The sequence below is a fragment of the Protobothrops mucrosquamatus genome, unplaced genomic scaffold (assembly GCF_001527695.2).
Source record: "Protobothrops mucrosquamatus isolate PMUCROS unplaced genomic scaffold, P.Mucros_1.0 scaffold45, whole genome shotgun sequence".
Lineage (NCBI taxonomy): Eukaryota > Metazoa > Chordata > Lepidosauria > Squamata > Viperidae > Protobothrops > Protobothrops mucrosquamatus.
In genome coordinates this window covers 3,987,178-4,006,865 of record NW_015386427.1, presented here as the reverse complement: position 1 = coordinate 4,006,865, position 19,688 = coordinate 3,987,178, and the positions used below count along the sequence as shown (strand labels likewise).

Here is a 19,688-nt window from a genome sequence, read left to right as displayed (position 1 = left end):
CTCCCTCCATTCCTTCCTTTGCCTTGTCATCTCTTTCCTTCCCCCACACTCAGGAAAGGGTGATGGGAGGGGAAGAGATTGCCAACACTAACATGCTGCTGCCGGCCATTCCTATACCATGTGGGCCTGCAGGGGCGGTCCCGTTGAAAGGGATGCCTTGTGGCTGTGAGGCTGGAAGTGCTGGTGGGGGGGGTCGTGTTGATCTACAACCTGGTTGCGTCCATCAAACCCAGAACGCGCTCAGCCTAAGATCCACTGGAGCTGACCCACCGCCTTTATCCTGCCCCCCGGGTGCACACAGGAGATGGCCAGTGCTGGCATCCTGGATGAAATCAGCTTGCAGGGCAAGACAGCCAGCAGGGACACCGGATTCCACCTGCGTGCACACCAGGGGGCAAGGCGGGGCTGCCCCGTGGATTTAAGGCTGAGCGCATTCTGGCTTTGATGGACACAACCAGGTTGTAGATCAGAGCCAACCCCCCCACCAGCACTTCCTGTCTCGAAGCCACGAGGCATCCCTTTCACCGGCACAGACCCCCCCCCCCGCCCGGGATAGCAAGATCGGCAGCAACATGGCAGCGGTGGCAATCTCTCCCCTTCCCATCACCCCTTCCTGAGCGTTAAGGAAGGAAAGAGATGAGAAGGAAGGAAGTGTAGCGGAGAGGGGAATGGGGGGGATCGGCGCTGGCTGGGAGGCTTTGCCGGAGCTCTGCGAATTCGGCAGAGAGGTCGGGAGCTCAGGCGGCCTCTGCAGTGGCTGGCGATGGGGTGGGGCTCTTGGGGAGAGATTTTTAAAGGGGAAGAGGAGATTGACTGGGGGAAGAAGATTTTATTTTCTCTTTTCTGGAGAGACAAGCTAAGAAGAGGGAGAGCGAGGTAGGAAATGTATTCTCTAGAGAAAGAATAAAAAGCCTTTTCGCCAACTTCCTACCACGGGCATTGTGTTTGACATGTCTGGAATAGGAAGTAAAACAATGGATGGAATCTCCTTAGTTGTTTAATGTATTTATAAATAAATATGGTAATGTTTATGGTGAGGAATACAAATGATGTGTTGTTAGTTGAAAACCTGAATAATTTGCAGCAACTATTACATAGATTGCATGATGCAATGAGGAGTATGGGTTGGGAAATTAATATATCAAATATAAAAGTAGTTTTGTTTGACAAGAAAATTATGAATGAATTATTGCAGGTTATACAAAAATCAGAAAAGAAAACCCTTGGAGTACAAATATGATTTTTGTATCTTGGTGACATATTTACTGAGATTATTTATTTACTATATTATATATACTACATAAATATTTATTAATATTTAGAAGCAAATACCAGTTTTGTTACATGGCAATGAAATATACATCAGAAGAAACAAAAAAGGGGTATTTAAGTATTATTTATTAAAGTTCTATCCCATCTGACTCCCATAACTCTGGATGACCAACAACAATCAAACAAAGAAATTGCAATAAAATAAATAAAACATAAATACATAGTTAAGAATGAATGTGTTAAATTAATATAAATTGAATACAAAAGTGAGTAATCAATACAAAAAGTAGATTGAAAAAATACATTGATCATATAGAGAAAATGCATGAAAAGTTTAGAAAGATAGAGATGTATAGTGAATGTTATTGGTGAAAACTGAATCTATATTTTTCCATCCCTTTTCACAGCTTTAATTTCTTCAGCGTACTGTTTTTATTGCATTTTGCCACTTCTGCATAAAGAGCTTACCTTATAAGCTGATGAATATGTCTGTATATATTATAATTTAACATCATCAGCCATAATCATATTGTCTGCCTGTCTATTCTTTCTCTTTCTCTCTCACCTATCTATCTATCTACCTACCTACCTACCTACCTATCTGTCTTCTCTCTATCATCTATTATCTTCTTATATGTCAGTTAAACCATGCTGCATAATAAGATATGTCTTTGGACGAAATATAATATGAACTATAGACTTCTGGGCCACATGATAATGTATCAACAGATAAATAAGCATGGTATTTTAGAAGATTTATGTGTATTTAAGGAAAAGAGGTCTAGTATGTGGTAGTGTTGAAAAGGTAAAAAATTCCTTGAGCTCTGCTTCTGATAACTGTGTGGAGACAGCCAGGTAATTGTTATTGACAGCTCTAGGTATTTTATCATTGCCTTTTACAGCATAGGTTTTTTTATATAGATTTTCCAGTCTAGCCTACAGGATATTTGTAATATCCTCATGGTTCTCCAATCAATTGGGAATTAGGTCTGACCCTGCTTAGCTCTTGGTGATCAGCTAACGTCAGCTATCGCCTACTGCTGTGCAATGTAATATGGTCGTTTCAGGAATAATCCACCCTACCTGTTGTGCTGTACTTGTTGACATCCTTGAAGCCCCTTTCTTCTTACCCCAATTTGTTCTGCTGCATTTTCTTTCACTTGCCCACCAGTAATATAACCATCTGCATGCTCTTGTCAGCCATACTGAGAGGTGATGCAAAAAGGGGCACTTTTTATTGATTTCCAGGATTGTGATAGGATGGATATATCTATATATCTTGAAATCAAAAACTGAATTTGTGTTCAGAATCCACTAGGCTTCTGGTGCACATACGGAATAATGGTCTGAATGCTTGAATAAAATAAATGTTGAAATAATATAGGCAATGAGTAGAAGGGGGAAAATTGACTGAAAAAGACTTTTCACCTGTAAAACCTTAGCAAATATTTAAATATCAATTAATGATAGGATCCAAATATGTGTCAAGAAGGAGAAGGGGTACAATCAATGACAGTGAATTTAGTGACTTTGTGTTGTATGGGAAGGAAGAAAAAAGTTATATATAAAATGAAAAAAGTTGTGGTCATTGTTATCATGTATAAGTAACAGTAGGTGAGCTACTTTGAGACAGTATATTTGAAATGCTGCATTCTAATGGGTTCAGAAAGGAAAAACTGTTATTATGATAAATAATAGAAATATAATGGCTATGGAGAAACCATACCTCTTTTGCATGGAATGAAAAGGAAAACAGAAAATACTTTTTTTCTGTCCTGCTGTGATTCTGCTAAAGGGAATCATAGAATCATCAGAAAACAGGATTTCTTTTTGGCATCGTGTCACCCACTGCCCTCAAAAACATGTTTTCTTGAACATTTTGCATTCTGTATTCTAAATGGAAAAATTCAGTAGAAAGATTTTTGTTTGCTCATTTCTGAAATAGCAGGCATTAACTCCTGGATATTTCTGGAATACTAGATTGTCTCTGTTATTTTTTAATTGGCAGGTTTTTGTACTCAAAATCTAGAGCAATATTTCTCAATCTTGGCAACTTGAAGATGTGTTAGGGTACAACTCCTGGAATTCCCCACCCAGCTTCAATTCTGGGAGTTGAAGTCCGTGCATGTTGAAGTTACCAAAGTTAAGAATCACTGTTTGAGTCTGTTACATAGAATGTTCTATGCAGCCAAATAGGCTTTTTGACTGATGCCTAGTTTATCTACTGTTGGCTCTAGCAGTTAAAGTGATACAAGATACCACTGCTTTTCTTGACTCATGCTGTTGCTTAAAAGGAAAACCAAACTTTTACCCAAGATTTGTCAGTGAATTTATCATCATGGATTGGATTGGAGTTGGAAGACACCAGTAAGGAACCATCTCTCCACAACATTTCAAATATTCTCACAGTAGCTCAGTGAAGGTAGTTGATGAAATGGTTACCTACCGAATCCCATAATCAGAGTGGGATTTGAAGATAGGTTTCTTGATCACAATCTGTCACCTTTAAGAAGCTGTTTGGAATATACCATTAATGTAATAATTAGTAGTTAAGAGCATGTACTATTTTACATACATCTTTGATTTGTCCTTTTCCATATCCACTAATAATTTTATAATACAGAAAAGATATACAATTCATACACCTTCCAATTCAGTTTTTAAATACTTGAACCATCAAAATAACTTTTTTTAAAAAATTCACATATTTAGTCAAAATACAGTGGATTTTAAAGCTGGGTAAATTATGTGAAAAAATAAAAAGATTTCGAGCCATGCATCCTATATGTGAAACCCAAGCTTTTGTGTAATTTTGTAGCATTTTTTCTTTGTCCTTTGTTAAATTATTGCAAATACAATCATTCTCTTTGAACTCCAACCACTGAAACAGTCTCTCATTATCATTTGTTACCAGTATTTATAATGTGGATTTTGTCCCATGCATTCTCTATTTTTCCATTTCAGGTTACTTTCTATTGAACCCACCACCACTCTTTAGAATATGTCTTGACTCTGCTATTCAGTATAAAATTAGATAGGTGGAAAGGAGGCCTAAACATTTAAAAGTCATGGGAAATTTTATGTAAAAAGAAATAAAATGATAATATAAACTGAAGTGTCATATATACCATAGATATGTATGTATAGATAGATGAACACTTATTTGCATTCTCCAGCAGTTGTGAAAAAAGAAGTTTATTTGGGGGGTTAGGACTGGGTTTTTTTTTAATATGCTTTTAGTTCTCTATGTAATGTCTGTTTTAAAGGGATAAAAGTCAATTAAAAACAATACAGTTAAATGGTACTTGAAAACTCCTGGTTCCACAATTCCATAAGGAATTGTGGAATTCCTTATGATAGATGTAATTGTAACTCAGCAGAAAACAAAACTGGCCATTGCTTCACAAAGCTAATAATTTGCCCTTGCTTATTTCTACAAGGGGAATGTCTTGGAAACATTTGTGGACATCAGCTAACTCTCACCCCAATCACATTTACATGATGGCACCATTTCTATGAACAAATATATGTGCATCCATATGGCTTGCTGTATTTTCAAGTATTAACAAATTGTAAAGGTCCAGCTTCTGTTAAGTGTAAGCCAGAATGATTACTTGTGGAAAAGTTTAAGAGCAAAGTTTCTTGCACATAAAAAGAGTGTACATCTCTCAGACTTTAAATATGAAAAGTCACAATACCTTCTTCTTTCTCCCTTTTGGTTTTGGAGACTGGAGAAGCAGTTCTTATTTTAGTGATAAACACACACTTTTACATCTCTTTCAAAGCAGTCTACTAAAAAAAGTGAGATTGTGTTCTGGAGCCAAACCATAGTGGTTTGGATGAAAACTGTTACAGAATTATTAAGCTTTAGAGAGAAGAAGGAGGGGAAAAAAGCAAAGGAGATTTATGCATCTTTGTCTGACCACATTGGTTTGGAAGTGCTGCAGAATGGAAAAGTAATAAAATAAGAAGAGACAGTGTTTTCGTAATACTGTACAATCTTCTATTTTTTATTTCCCCTCCCTATTCAGTTCTAAATATGGCAAATTCCATTATATTTATTTTCAAAAAATGTTGATTGGCATTCTAAAGTTATTAGATACGATGTGCTTTTTGCCTTCCATTGACATGCTACATAGAAACTGGTTGAGGGATCAAGTCCACTGCCATCATTTAAATCTTTGTTGCTTTCTGTTGTTTATCTGCCAGCAATAGTCTTCCAGCAAGACCTTACAGACAATGTTTGATGTTAAAATATATGTGTCTGGTTGCAGGAATACAAAACACAATTGAATTTTAATACTTTTTGAGTTGGAAAACATGTTGCTATGTACAACTTTCTTTTTCATTCCAGACATCTAACAAGCTGCATACCTAAATTAGGAAGCAAGGTGGAGAAAAGTCCTGATTTTCAGGACTTTGCGCAAATGATCAAAAAACAGAAACCACAGAAGAGTCTTATTTTAAAACTCCACAACTTATACTGTTTGCTAGTTTAAATATGCTCTAAGTATTTCTTATTCACTAATTAAAAATACAGCCAAATGCGCTATTTCCTCAATACATTGTATAAGTTCAACACGCAGGATAAAGAAATGCCAATTTATTTCTTTTTCCCTCACTTCACAAATATTTTCACTTGGTTGAGGCAAACAAAAAGATACAAAAAATATTAATCACAATCATATTCAGATGGAAAGGGAGGAAAGAAGCAAAAAATTCTCCTGAATTTTCTATTGTCAATGGAAGAGAAATGTGACATTTGAATATTTTATGTTCAAAAACCAGCAGAATTTACCATCCACAAGAATTGGCTTGAACCAATTTTTCTAACCATGCAAGAGAAATCTTGAGATCCAGGAGCATTTCAAAGTGCTTTCTTTACTCATCAACCCCACTTTCTTAGGAAGGGCTGCCTATTTTGCTTTTGATCAGTGGCTGGTAAATGGTTTGGTAAAAGGGTTTGTGATTAGTGCTACAATTATCTTTTCTGGAAGACATTCCCCACGTTTTAGGCATTGGGGGAAGAGGTAAAGAGCAATAGTTAGAAGTACAAACTAAGAAGAAAAAAGAAACAAAAAAACCAAAACACAATGTACACTAGATTTAATGTTTATCAATAGTCACTGGTTTACTAATGAATATACTGCTATAATATTAACAATATAAAACATTATTGTAAGATATCACACAATCTCTGACATAATAACACATATTGTTGCATCTTTTGATTAGTACAAAATATTGTCTTTTCCAAAACAGTTCACATATACCTGACGATCATTCCTAGACATCGAATAATTTCACTTTTCAATTTCTCAAAATAATTATTTTAGCCACTCTCTGTGCTTGATAAAATCACAACTTTTCATAATCAAATTCCAAAGGTTTGATATATTATTCAACATTATATTAAGTTCTTTAATATTTAGAGATTTCTTACACATTAGGCATCTTTAGAAGTAATGCAAAAACTTATTTATTTGGACTCAGTCTTGCTGGTGTATTAGAATATATTTTTCTCCCTCTCTCTTCTCTCTTAAATTCTCCACTGGGAATTTAATAGATGGCTTCCTTTAAAAAAAAAAAACAAGCTTTATTAAAATGTGAACTTTGCTTGTCAAAACTCTTAAGTGAATCATGTGGAATTGCATTCAACTGAGAATGCAAGTGACTTCTTTGAAAATGGTTTCCTCTCCTCTCGTTTTTCTTAAGGAATGCCTGCTGCATCTTTAGTGACCCCTGCAGATGTGATAAAGACAAGGTTACAGGTAGCGGCCAGGGCAGGACAAACAACTTACAGTGGTGTCATTGATTGCTTTGGAAAGATCTTAAGAGAAGAAGGTCCAAGGGCTTTTTGGAAAGGAGCTACAGGTAACAATTGAGGGGATTTATTAAGGGATGAGGGTGGTTCTGTAAGCCTGAATGTTAATATGATTATGTTTTCATTTTATTTTTCAGCTAGGGTATTTCGTTCATCCCCTCAATTTGGAGTAACCCTGGTGACATATGAGCTACTGCAGCGATGGTTCTACGTTGATTTTGGAGGAGTGTAAGTACCTTAAATTAACTAATTTGCTTTAGTGGGAGAGATCCAGACAATCAATATGCTATCAAAGAGCAAAAGCATACTTCCGGACTTCAAAGTGAATATTGAAATTACATTATGATCTGGGATTATGGATCACTAGTAAGAAGATAGAGAAAAATGGGCTTGGGTTACATAAATGTTTTGTTTTCAAAGATATTTTGTTTAAAGGCTGCATTAATTTTTTTTATTTTATTTTTTTGGATTGCAGAAAGCCAGCAGGATCTGAACCAGTGCTTAAATCTAGAATCACCCTTCCTGCACCTAACCCTGACCATGTTGGGGGTTACAAACTGGCTGTTGCCACATTTGCAGGAATTGAAAGTAAATTTGGACTTTACTTACCTCGGTTTACATCAATATCTCCTACCTCTAGAACGGCATTATAAGCCAAAACATACTTATAAATAATGGTTGGCAAAAGACCCATGTATCTGATCAATCTTTATACTTTAATCTTTTAGTTTTTCTGTCTCACCGAATCCTTATCTAGAAATTTCTTTTCCTTCCCCATTTTTCCACTTTAGATGTACATTTGTGCTTCCTGTGTCAGATCACTGTGACGTTTCTGCTAAAATAGTTGTTAATTTGGACCCATGAATGTATTTCCCCCTCTGCCATTACTTATACTTGGAATTGTGAATGTACTTGGGCTGATTCATACTTAATTATTTTTCTTGTTGGTGGGCAAGCAGGGAATGTTGGAATGGTAGGATATGGCCTTTGGCATCAGATGAAGATATTCTGCATTATGACTGTTTAAGTGGGTATCATGGCTGAGCAGCACTTCACATTCAAAGGCAAAAATATGCTTTACTGTACAAATATGTGAATGTAGCCCATCTCCAATGGCTTAAAACAGCTGTTGCTTTTTCTGGGATCATGCAGTTGCCCTGTACTGATACCAGACAGTACCTGGAAATATATCTTTGGTTTAAAGAATGATAAATTCATGCCTTCAGGTATTCCAAAGCAACTACTTGCTTTCAAAACAAACTGTATGGCTCTGTTGGATATACTCTTGTATACATTTACATAAGGTGTATGTGTGTGTGTGTATACAGTATATGCATACACATTAAGATGTGTGCTCACATACATATATGTATGTATGTATCTAGGATTTTCTTATATGCAACAGAGATCATGATATTATATGAAGAATTATTTAAACATCAGATTATGCATTGATTACATATTCAGTCTAGCTTCAATAGGATTCAAAATGTATCAGTATGAGCCGTACCTAATTCTGAAAATGTATTTTACATACATTGCATTCCTGAATTATATTATAGAGCAATGTTTCTCAATCTTGGCAACTTTTAAGATGAGTGAGGATCAACTCCCAGAATTCCCCAGCCAGTAAGGCTGGCTGGAGAACTCTGGGAATTGAAGGATTGAGAAACACTGTTATAGAGCTTTGATGGGCAATGTGTTTTGTAACTTAAACAAATGTTAAGAAAATTACATTCCTGCTGAGAAAATTATGACTAGATAAACCTGGGAAAGAAATGTAGATTTCCATAATTTATGAAAATTGTGGAAGAATGTAGCCCTATTATTCTCCACAATGATATTTCACAAGAGCCACCAGCAGATAGTGTTGTATGCTCTCAATCATTTTCCATGCTTTGCTGCATTGATTTGAATGGAGGCTACAGCCAACGGGTCTGGAATTTGCCCCTACTAATATTTGGAATATTTTTTATGTAATGCACTTAAGAGTAACTGCTGCTTGTTTAAATAAACGCAATAAAAGAATTTGAGCACTGGATTAATGGTGTTTGCCTTAATTGCTGTGTTGTAACTAGAAAATACTTGTGTGAAAGTTATCAATTTTATTGAATTAAAAGATTTTTAAATAATAACAACCAAAACAAATATTTTGCCTGTTCAGTTACTTCGAAAATGATCCACTCAGATCTCCTTGCATAGAATTGTGTGCTTGTAGCTCTGTCCATGGTCTCATTTCCTTATGTAAGTTATGTGGGATTTGGAAAAGAAATCCCGGAGATGGTACAGCATTCAACTGGAAGCAGAAAGGGGATACAACATTGCCTTATGTCATAAGAGATTTCAATATGTAATGTTGCTGTGATTCTAAATCTAGAAAGTTAAATATAAATTTAAGTCCATTACTTTTTGGAATGTAGTCTCCAATCCAGAAGTCGTACACACATATATTCTGGATGAGTAAAAATAATTGAGAACAATCCCCAACATGTACGTTTGTGTGCGTGCGCACCTATATGCTTGTGTACTAAAATAACACTTTTTTGTAATTCTAACTTAGCAACTATTTCTGTGTAGGGGTTGTTCATCTCTTCAAATAGTGGATATGTATAACTTTTAAATTACATGGTCATACAGCACAAATGTACCCAAACTCTTATAAAATAATTTAAAAATTCCTTCCAATAGATTCCAAAGTGAAAATGTTGGACACCTTCAGATTTCTCATTTTTAATTTTCAGTCTATGATTCTTGGAATATTAGAACCATACAATTTGATCACATAATCTTTAAGAATTGAGAGGTATGGGCAGAAAAACCCAACTTCACAAGTACTTTCCTAGTAGTTGCAAATATGCATAACTGTGCTGTTATATTTTCTCTGCAGGCCAGATGAGGAATTTGAACTATATAAGGTGGAAAAATCTGTGCCCCAAGGGCTACTTTCTAAAACTCCTGCATCCTTAAAATTATACCACTGAAATTTAACAGCAAGTTGCTGATTTTCCACAGCACAATTTGTCTTTTCTTGAAACCAAAATATCTAAAACAGGTTGTAGTGTTCCATTATATAAAGATATAATTCTTCATGTGGTCCCACATCTGTTGAGAACTAATATGGAAAAAAAAACTATTGGAAGCTGAGCTCTTATTTGCTACTGGCAAATCTGTCAGCCTATTCTACTTTTCTAGAGTATCAGTACAAAATGGGTCTACCACTAGACAGAGACTTGCAGTGCTTTTTATTCTTAATTTTTTAAGCTTTCAATAAAACCATTTGCAAGTTCAAATTATTCAAAAATTATAACCTAAAGTGTGGTTCTGATGCTGCAGTTTATACTGATTTAAAATTTTGATTACAACAACAGAAGACTTGATAAGTTCTTTTCTGAGCTGATACTTTGCAATTTTGGAGCAAACATATATTTTCATTGACTGGATATGCCTTCTACATGAAAATGCATGAATGGTGAAGAAAGGCTTTTCAAATGCATGTGTCAAATAAGGATCTGAAAAAGAAAACATGTTTCCTGCATACCAGTCCAAGTAGATCAGGGATGAGATCTTGATTCAGAACATATGTCTCAAGGTCAAAACATCAATTTTAGAATGAGACACATAGTGGGTTCAGGTTATGGCCAAACTCTGAAGCAGGAGGCAAGTGTAGTTCACTCAAATACTCTGAACATGATTACAACCATCAAGACAATCTTAAAAGTGTAAGGCTTGGTTTTTCTGAGATGGCTCAACTATTAGGCCATTACTCAGCTAAAATGGAAGTGCTGGGTAGCTTACAAGTAAGACGAAAGACAGTTTCCTGTTTCGTCATATTGGAAGATATGAGCTAGTACTTGCTCTAACTTAGCTAGTACTTGCTCTAACTTAGATGAAGAAAAGAATTCTGTCACATTAGTTTGAAGTAGTTTGAAGTAATTGGTTTCTGAGAATGAAATGTACTTGGGGCGGGAGGAGTTCTTTTCATGCAGCAAATTATCTTGAGCCAACCCTGTACATTTTCACAGGATTTATGGAAGCATTATGTTGAAAAAAACTACATCTAATCACCAAGCCTTGTTACAAAATAATAATAATAATAATAATTTCCATGCAGGTTGGTTCCTAAGGGTGGCATTAGAGGAACATTGGAAGCATTTTAATCTGTAAGAATGAATTTGATTTCTTTTCTGAAGAAAAGCAAAAAAAGAGCCATATTACAACTATATAAGCCTCTTTATTCAAATACTCTCAATACTGTTAGAGATAAGTTTAATACAAAAACAGTAACACATGGCTACAGCACACTTTGCAACATTGACTTAGTAGTAACAGCAATTGCAGCCCAATTCAGATGGTTACTATTGATTTGTAACAAATATCTGTGACCAACATGAAATATTAAACTGCCAGGAAATCACAGGTATTTCTAAAGTTTGATTTATTCAGCTTATTACAAATACCATTTTATTACAAAGTGACTTCCTGTAATTGTTATTTTGGAATTCAAGATTATTCCAGCATGCATGGGAAGGCAATGCATGTTGATTCATTATACATATGCTTTACTGCTTTCAAATAAATATGTTCCATGCAGACCGCAACCAGTAATGATTAGCCATATTTATATAGTATTGATACAGTACATAATCCATTCATTATGTAAGTCACCATGTGAAACACCACATCTAAAATCTTTGGCCCAGTCCTAGGTCACAAAGCACATCACATCTGCATCCAATCATAATCTGACTTCATACAGATTTACCTGGATTGCCCCCCCCCCAAAAAAAGGTTGTGAGCCCAAGTTTACCTAGGAGTTTTTTAACTGCTTATTGCAATTACTAATCAACTAGGCAGCAACAAACCTTCCTTGTGTTTCTTTTTTTCTTATTTATAACTTTTGCTAGAAGAAACATGAGATGAAACTATTTGAATACTTCCAGGCTACTACGCACAGCATGATTAGTAGGAAAGAACCTCATGAGTAATGCTGGCAGAAACACTGCTAGCAACAGTGTACTGAACTAATGCTCAATGAAGATTTCATCAACAGATAGGAGGGAAGAATTAGACTTCCTTCTAAGCAGCTATTTCCATGGTGCCTTCTTCTTCACTGTCAGCTCTGTTGGCCCGGATCTCTACCAAAGTGCGCGCAAAGCGAGTCCATTCATCACTGTGAGGGACAGCAAGCTGTAAGGATAAATAAATGAGAGGTATATATAGTTTCAGTGTGTGAAAAAAAAATTAAAAAGTTTCAAAGCAACAGTTTATGGTTGTAATCATCATTAAGGGCAATTATTGTTTGGAGCTGTAAAACCTAGAAAATTTGGACAACCAGTTTCAGTATCTGAGAGGGAAGGATTGATTCCTTTTTACGAGGACACAATATCACCTACCTAAATGTGAATTTGAAATCAAAAGAATTTCCCCCTCTATAAACTTGAAGGAAGTCCAAAAAACTTTACATTTTAATGAGTGACCATGAGTAGCCTGGATGTCCTGTGATGGCAACATATGATTTCCTAAAGTAATCTAAATGTTTGCAATTTCCACATTACAAAATATGGGCCTAAGTGGAGAAGCCAGATTGGTAACAACTGCATCTGATGGCCAGTTTTCAAGGACGTTTTTGACAAATGCATCAACCTTCCACTTTCTCCAACAACAGCTGACTTCATTAAGTCTGCCTGGTTTTCAACCAACAAAGAAAGAGATGAACAAAGGAGATAATTCAATAATTTGAAACTAAAAACTACCATGCATAAATAAATGGTTGGCATAGCTAAAGCAATTAGTTAAAGAGCTTTGTGGGTTTGTGTGTGTCAGGAGTTAAAAGCAGTCTACACCTGCTTTAGTTCACTTGGTTTATGTATGCCCCAAAAGAATCCTAGAATTGTCATACCAGAAAACTCTCCGGTTGTGCCCAACTCTAGGGCACAGTGTGCATCTCTGTTTACATGACTATAAATTACGATCAGACTTTTTGGTTCCAGTGCAATATTTCCATATCAGGCTGAACAAGCCAGAATCAGTGTTGCAAACAAGTCAAATTTATCTGTTGAATTCTACACCTGTTGTTGCTAAACAAATATCTTAAGTAGCTTTGTTCAAACTCAAAATGGCAAAGGAAAACAAAAAAGAAATTAGAAAGCCTTGAACAAATTATGTTCCCCTGCTTTTATATATTACTCTAAGCCGAAAGCAAACTAAAAAGATAACCTTCAAACACTGGTTCACTACTTAAAACCATGCCTAAATATCCGATCCCTATGATGCTTCAAAGGGCAGACCAAGAAAATCCCTGCTATCTAGCCAGTTACAATTTTTGAGAATGCAAAACAAAATTGAAGTGGTTTCTCAGTGTATATTTTCATAACTAAGATTTAGAATAGCATTTGAGACTGAAGCAGGTTTCAGGCTGGCTCAGGGTAGTCTGGGAGGCGATATCCACACATCTTAAAGCTGCTGAGGCAAGAAACAATGAATTTATATCAATCATGCTCTTTTATGGTTGAATATTAAGTCTATAGTTTCTCCTGGATGCTTGTGAGAGAAAGAAACTGTTGGAAGACATTAGGTACAGTATACACCTTATCTGTATGTTCTTTTCATTACCTGTCGGCCATTAAACCTAGCAATGTTCCTAGCAACTTTCCATTAACATAATATCAGAGATTATAAAATAAAGGAATATCTCAGATTACAATAATTAAATGTTAGTGACATTAAGAAGTATTTAAAAGATTTAGTTCAGAGGACACAAATTTCACAGGCTTTTCACAAGCTTAGTTGTACATTTCTATATGTACTTTTAGAATAACAAGGATTTCTTTTGACTTCATATAACGCAAAGCTAAGTGTCAATAACTTCATTTCCAAATCATCTCAAAATAAATAAAGTTGAGAAAGGGGCTGGGAACAAATGAGATAGGAAGAGACAGAGATTCAGGAGGTGATTGGATAATGTAAGAGAACAATATTAGGAAAAGAAAGGCAGAAGAGATAAGACAAAATTATTGGGGAAGCACCAAATACTTATTCATGAATAAGTGATAATAAGCAAACTTGGAACAAAAATTGATCAGGGAGGACATGACAGGATATAAGATTAATAATAACCAGTAAAAGGACTTTTTTACACAACAAATGGTTAAACGATGGAATTTGCAGTGGTCAGATTTGGCAATGATCACTATGGTTTTAAAATGCATGGAGGATCAGGGTATCTATAGTTAGAAGCTGAACAACTGTGCACTACATCCTGAATGGCGAATAGTAAATTTGAACAATGGCAGAAGACCAGTCTTTGGGAGAGACTTGTAAGGGCTGTTGCCCTCCTATCCAAGTTCATGAGTTTCTTATATGCATCTGGTTGAGAATGCTGGATTACCTCATCCTTGGCTTGATACAGTGGGCCTTTCTTGTGTTCATAGGAGCCGGAGATGAGTTTGTTTGTGGGTTTCATATGGATACATCAAGAATATTAAATAATGATTTTTTTTACAAAACTTTATTGAATATACAATTAAAAAACACAAAAGACACATTAAACATACTACAATTAAAGACAAAAAAGACACGTTGGACATGATACAATTTCCCTGTTTAAACGATACTATTAATATTACCTTACATTAAGTTATTACATTGTTACACAGTGCACATTCTTTCAATAAAGTACAACCTAGTTAAATAACTTTTGGTTCTATCTGATATAACAAATATTAAAATAAGAATTTCTAGGTTATCTACTTAATCATCAGCCTTTGTCCCAGTGTACCTCTTTAAATCCAACCAATTATACACTTTATTCCAAATTTCAAAGTACTCTGTTTCTGTTTTATTTTTGAATTCTAATGTCAGTCTGTCCATTTCCGCACAGAATAGAATTTTGTTTAGCATTTCTTCTTCAGGGGGGGGTCTTTTCTTTTCCAATTTTGAGCATATGTTAATCTTGCTGCAGTTTGTGGGTTTCATATGGATACATCAAGAATATTAAATAATGATATAGACTAGAAGATTCCTCTTTTCAACATTATAGTGCAGGGCAAAAAATTATAGGAAGATCTTAAGATACATTCTACATGCAAACCTAACTTTTCTATAAGATAAAATAGTGAAAGATTTGTCCAAATTATTTAATCTAGTTGTTTGTGCTTTCCCTTTGTCTCTCTGAATTTTTCTTTTCCTTCAGAAGCAAACTACCTAACCCTACTCCCATATTATTATTATTATAATAATAATAATAATAATAATAATAATAATAATAATAATAATAATAATAATAATAATAATAATAATAATAAAGTTGGAAGGGACCTTGGAGGTCAAATGGCTGTCCAGTCTCTTCTTAAAAACTTCCAGTGTTGGAACATTCACCGCTTCTGGAGGCAGGTTGTTCCACTGGTTAATTGTTCTTACTGTCAGGAAGTTTCTCCTTAGTTCTAGGTTGCTTCTCTCCTTGATTAGTTTCCATCCGTTGCTTCTTGTCCTGCCTTCAGGCGCCTTGGAAAATAGCTTGACTCCCTCTTCTTTGTGGCAGCCCCTGAGATATTGGAACACTGCTATCATGTCCCCCCTCGTATAACTGAAAGCTTCCACTGGCACCATTGGAGCCTCAAGGTTTTCTGAAATAGACTGGAGGCTAAAATTCAGAAATAAACCTCCATTTGATAATCAATGACAGACACTCACAGATACAGAACTTTTATTATACACATTGGAAAGCTACAACATTCCATTATTTTTTGACATAATCGCCATTCAAATTGAAGGACTTCTTGTAATGTCTTACAAGGTTTGAAATACCTTAATAGTAATCGCTCGGCGCCAAATCTGAGCTATGGGGGGTGATCAAAAACATCGCAATGGAACTGCTTCAAAAGTTCTTGGGTAAGTCTAGCAGTGTGCGGGCGAGCATTATCATGAACCACACCACACCGGAAGTCAGCATGCCCCGATGCTTGTTATGGATGGCTCATCTGAGTTTTCATAACATTTCACAGACTTCTGAATTAATGGTCGAATGAACTTCATTAGCAGTACTCCTTTGGCAACTTCACATTTGTCGGGATTTTCTATGACATCGCTTCCGGTGTTGTGTTGGTTCACGATAATGCTTTTTGAGGGGGAAAAAAAGCAATACCTACTTCAGCAAAATGTTTAGTCCCAGAAACTAATATTTTGTGAAATGTTAGTTACCCTAATAACTTGATGTTCATTACTTAAGAATTGTTTCAATATAATAAAGTTCTTTTTTTCTGTAAGAATATACAAGCATCTAGCCCAGAGGGCCCCAACCTTTTGGGCACCATGGACCAGTTCCATGGAGAAAGCTTTTTTTCCATGGACCAGAGAGTGAGTGGTTTTGTGTGCTGCCTGCATCCCACAGATGGGGCTTTGCTTGTTTGTGCAGACCAGTTGCTGGCATGCCACGGACCGGGGGTTTGGGAACCCTGATCTAGCCAATATAAGAGATTATCATTCACTACTAGAATGCATTGTTAACAAACAAGATTGCCTTACAGCGACTCAACTTGTTGGAATTCTCCAGAGATTCAGACAGCCTTTTCCCAGTCCCACTAAAGATTTCCACTAGAAAATTCTCCATGCTAAAAGTATATGCTCCATTAAAATTTGAATCAATACCCCAGATGACTGCTTTTATAAAATTTAGAATGAAATAAAATATTTATCCCTTTTGCAAATCATTAAGATCTAGCCCAGGGCACAAGAGAAACTGTAATTGAATTCCCCTTCTTCATTTCCCAGACCTCTCTAGCCATATCATCGAAGGTGCCTGCCCAGCACAGGAAAGGTATGAGAATTTACACAAACTAATCAAGAAAGCTGTAATATGCACTCCTCCAAGGAAGCAGAGTAATTAAAACTAATAATTTTACTTTATTTTAATGTTATATTTATTTCAGCGCAAAATAGCAACAGAAAATGAGTCTTATGGAAATGCAAGCAATACTGCCCCAAAGATAATTATGAATGCCTGCTCACACAGAGATAATACTATCAGCATCAATAATAATCTAAAATAAATTGGAATTGGTTGGTCCATACAAAGTTATTGTTTTGTTAGTTCTATGGCAGTATGTAAATACTTCAAAAATGGATATCCTGATACAAAATACTGTCCCATAACGCACAAAAATGGAGCTATAAGTCAGTCTGCTTTTCTATATTCTTAGAAAACTGTCTTTATTGTACACAACAGCTTTGTGTTCCAAATCTTTCTGGCATGGATTCAACTATGGGAGCAATTTCCCTTCTCCTCCAGGCCATAGTGACTTCCACTACAAACATATAGTAAAAATGCTGAAGGCTTTCAAGTCCCTGCTAAAGAAAAAGCCATTTTGTGACTTAAGTAAAAATGCAACACAGAGCAACTATCTTTCTACTGGATATACCTTTTAAGGAGGGGCAAAGATTCCAGTACTTTTTAAATTAATTCCAGAAATTAATTAATTCCAGAAAAAGTTATACAATTTCATTTATACCTTGCTAACAGTATCGCTTCTTGCATATAATTTCCGACTGCAAAACTGTCAATTGTGCCCCACAGGGGTGCGGGAAGGAAAAGTACTAAATTTAAGTGGATACCCTTTGCATAAGAGTGTGTTTCTTATCAACTTAGGTGAAATTGATTCTTTCCAAATTGGTAATTTAAATCTGGCACAATGTCTCAGAAAGAGATGAAGACTGCATCATTTGATCCTTATTTTTGCTGTATCCAACTCAGAGCTCTTTGGAGGGAAATGTCACAGAAATGTCAATAATGAATCAATCAATAAAAAAACCCTTAGGGCATTCTGGAATACAGCAAGATAGTCAATCCAAAACAACCCAGCCTTTGATTATTTCAGGAAATGTCAATTGTTAAGTGATGATGGTCAAAAATGAAGTTTGTTTCTCATCATTTCTGGGCAGAAGAAACAAAAAAAAATATAGCTTGACTCCCAAAGAAGTTTAAAGATTTTTTAAAAATTCCAATATGCTAAATATTTTAAAACCCTCAACAAAATAATGAGAAAACTCTGCCCTTAGGTTTATGTAGCCACTCTACAGGTAATCATCAACTTAGGACCATAATTGAGTCCAGAATTTCTGTTGCTAAGTGAAACATTTATTAAGTGTGTTTTGCCCCGGTTTACGAATTTTCTTGCCACAGTTGTTAAGTGAATCACTGCAGTTGGTATATTAGTAACACAATTGTTAAATAAAACTGGCTCCCCACTGACCTGGCTTGTCAGAAGGTCACAAAAGGTGATCACATGATTCCTGGACAGTGCATCCATCATAAATATGAGTCATCTGCCAAGCATCTCAAATTTGATCATGTGACCATGGGGGATGTTGTGATGGTCATAAGTGAAAAAAAATAGTCATAGGTCACTTTTTTCAGTGATGATGTAACTTTGAATGGTCACCAAATGAACTGTTGTAAGTCAAGGACTACCTGTATATCATTGCCACCTTGATGGTCTTCAACTCTCCTGTGTTAAATAAGCTTCTAACTAGTAAGTAATTTCTCACACTGTCCTATGCAAGATATGGCTGGATATCTTTTTTGCACAATCTTACAATTTCTTTTCCTCCAAAGGCAAAATTATTTTGCTATTTTTCAGAATGTTCTAAAACTCAAGGATGGGAGGCACTTTGCCTTAGGAACTGACTTGCAGGCACTGTGGCATTGTTTTCAATGTTCAACCCCCATTTCTTTGACCATTTCACAAAATTGAAAATGGGAGAAGAGCCATTTTAGTTTTGTTTTTCAGATGCAAAAATGTTTTGGATGGCATTGGTTCCACATCCATTTCATCATTTTTTTCCTCCATATTCAGTGAAAGAAGCCTTTATTTGGAAAGAGGAATGTTATTTTACAGAAATTCGCATTTTGGCATTCTCATTTTGATATTCTCTGTTCTTAATTATGTGTGGCTCCAAGAGAACTAGTTAAAAAGATTTTGCAAAGCTGGCTAATTAAGGACCGCGAAAAAGAATTCGAGTTAATTTTAGTTTGGTTCCTCCAATAGCATCAGCGAGACAAATAGGTTATAATGATTATGATGAAACTTACAAATAAAGTTAAAGTGTGGTTTACCAGCAGCCTTGTAATCTTTCAATTTAACAAAATCATTTCAGAAAACTCGTATCTCAAGAGAGCATTACTATTAACTGTTTGTTCTAAACAGTTTCCATCATCCTATTTACTATACATGTTGCTCTAAGAAAAGCATTCAGCCTTGAGATCTACTGTAAAGATTTCCTATAGCCTCTAGAATGTATTGGCTCTGGATCCTAGATGGATATTGTCAAACTTTACTCTTCAAGTAAGCCACCAACCAAGTAAAGATTCTTTGAGGCTATTAAGTTAAATGTTCTGGCTTCTGCTTCCCCACTTGAGATTCCAGAGAACATAAGAAGCAGAAATATTGAATAAGTAGCATTAGGTCATTTCTAGCTGCTTGATTTTCTAAGGCAGGAAAGATTCACCTGATAATGTGGCTGGATTAACATCTCTGGAAATTGCCAATCGTGTAAGAGAGAGGGAGAGCAAGGGAGAGGGGAAGGGGGAGAGGGAGGG

General features: G+C 35.7%; 2 protein-coding genes across 5 annotated transcripts in view; one reads left to right on the top strand and one right to left on the bottom strand.

Moving 5' to 3' along the window:
- Positions 1–9,137, top strand: part of SLC25A13 (solute carrier family 25 member 13) — a 143,188-nt gene extending 134,051 nt beyond the window's left edge. The window contains exons 16-18 of the mRNA XM_015811586.2: positions 6,988–7,146; positions 7,234–7,324; positions 7,572–9,137. Coding sequence (XP_015667072.2) covers positions 6,988–7,146; positions 7,234–7,324; positions 7,572–7,749 — 428 coding nt within the window. The 3' untranslated portion in view covers positions 7,750–9,137. The remainder of the gene's footprint in view (positions 1–6,987; positions 7,147–7,233; positions 7,325–7,571) is intronic.
- Positions 9,138–11,319: 2,182 nt separating this feature from the next.
- DYNC1I1 (dynein cytoplasmic 1 intermediate chain 1) overlaps positions 11,320–19,688 on the bottom strand; it is a 187,649-nt gene continuing 179,280 nt past the window's right edge. For all 4 annotated transcript variants that reach the window (XM_015811581.1, XM_015811582.1, XM_015811583.1 and 1 more), the window contains one exon: positions 11,320–12,283. In XM_015811581.1, coding sequence (XP_015667067.1) covers positions 12,173–12,283 — 111 coding nt within the window. In that variant the 3' untranslated portion in view covers positions 11,320–12,172. The remainder of the gene's footprint in view (positions 12,284–19,688) is intronic.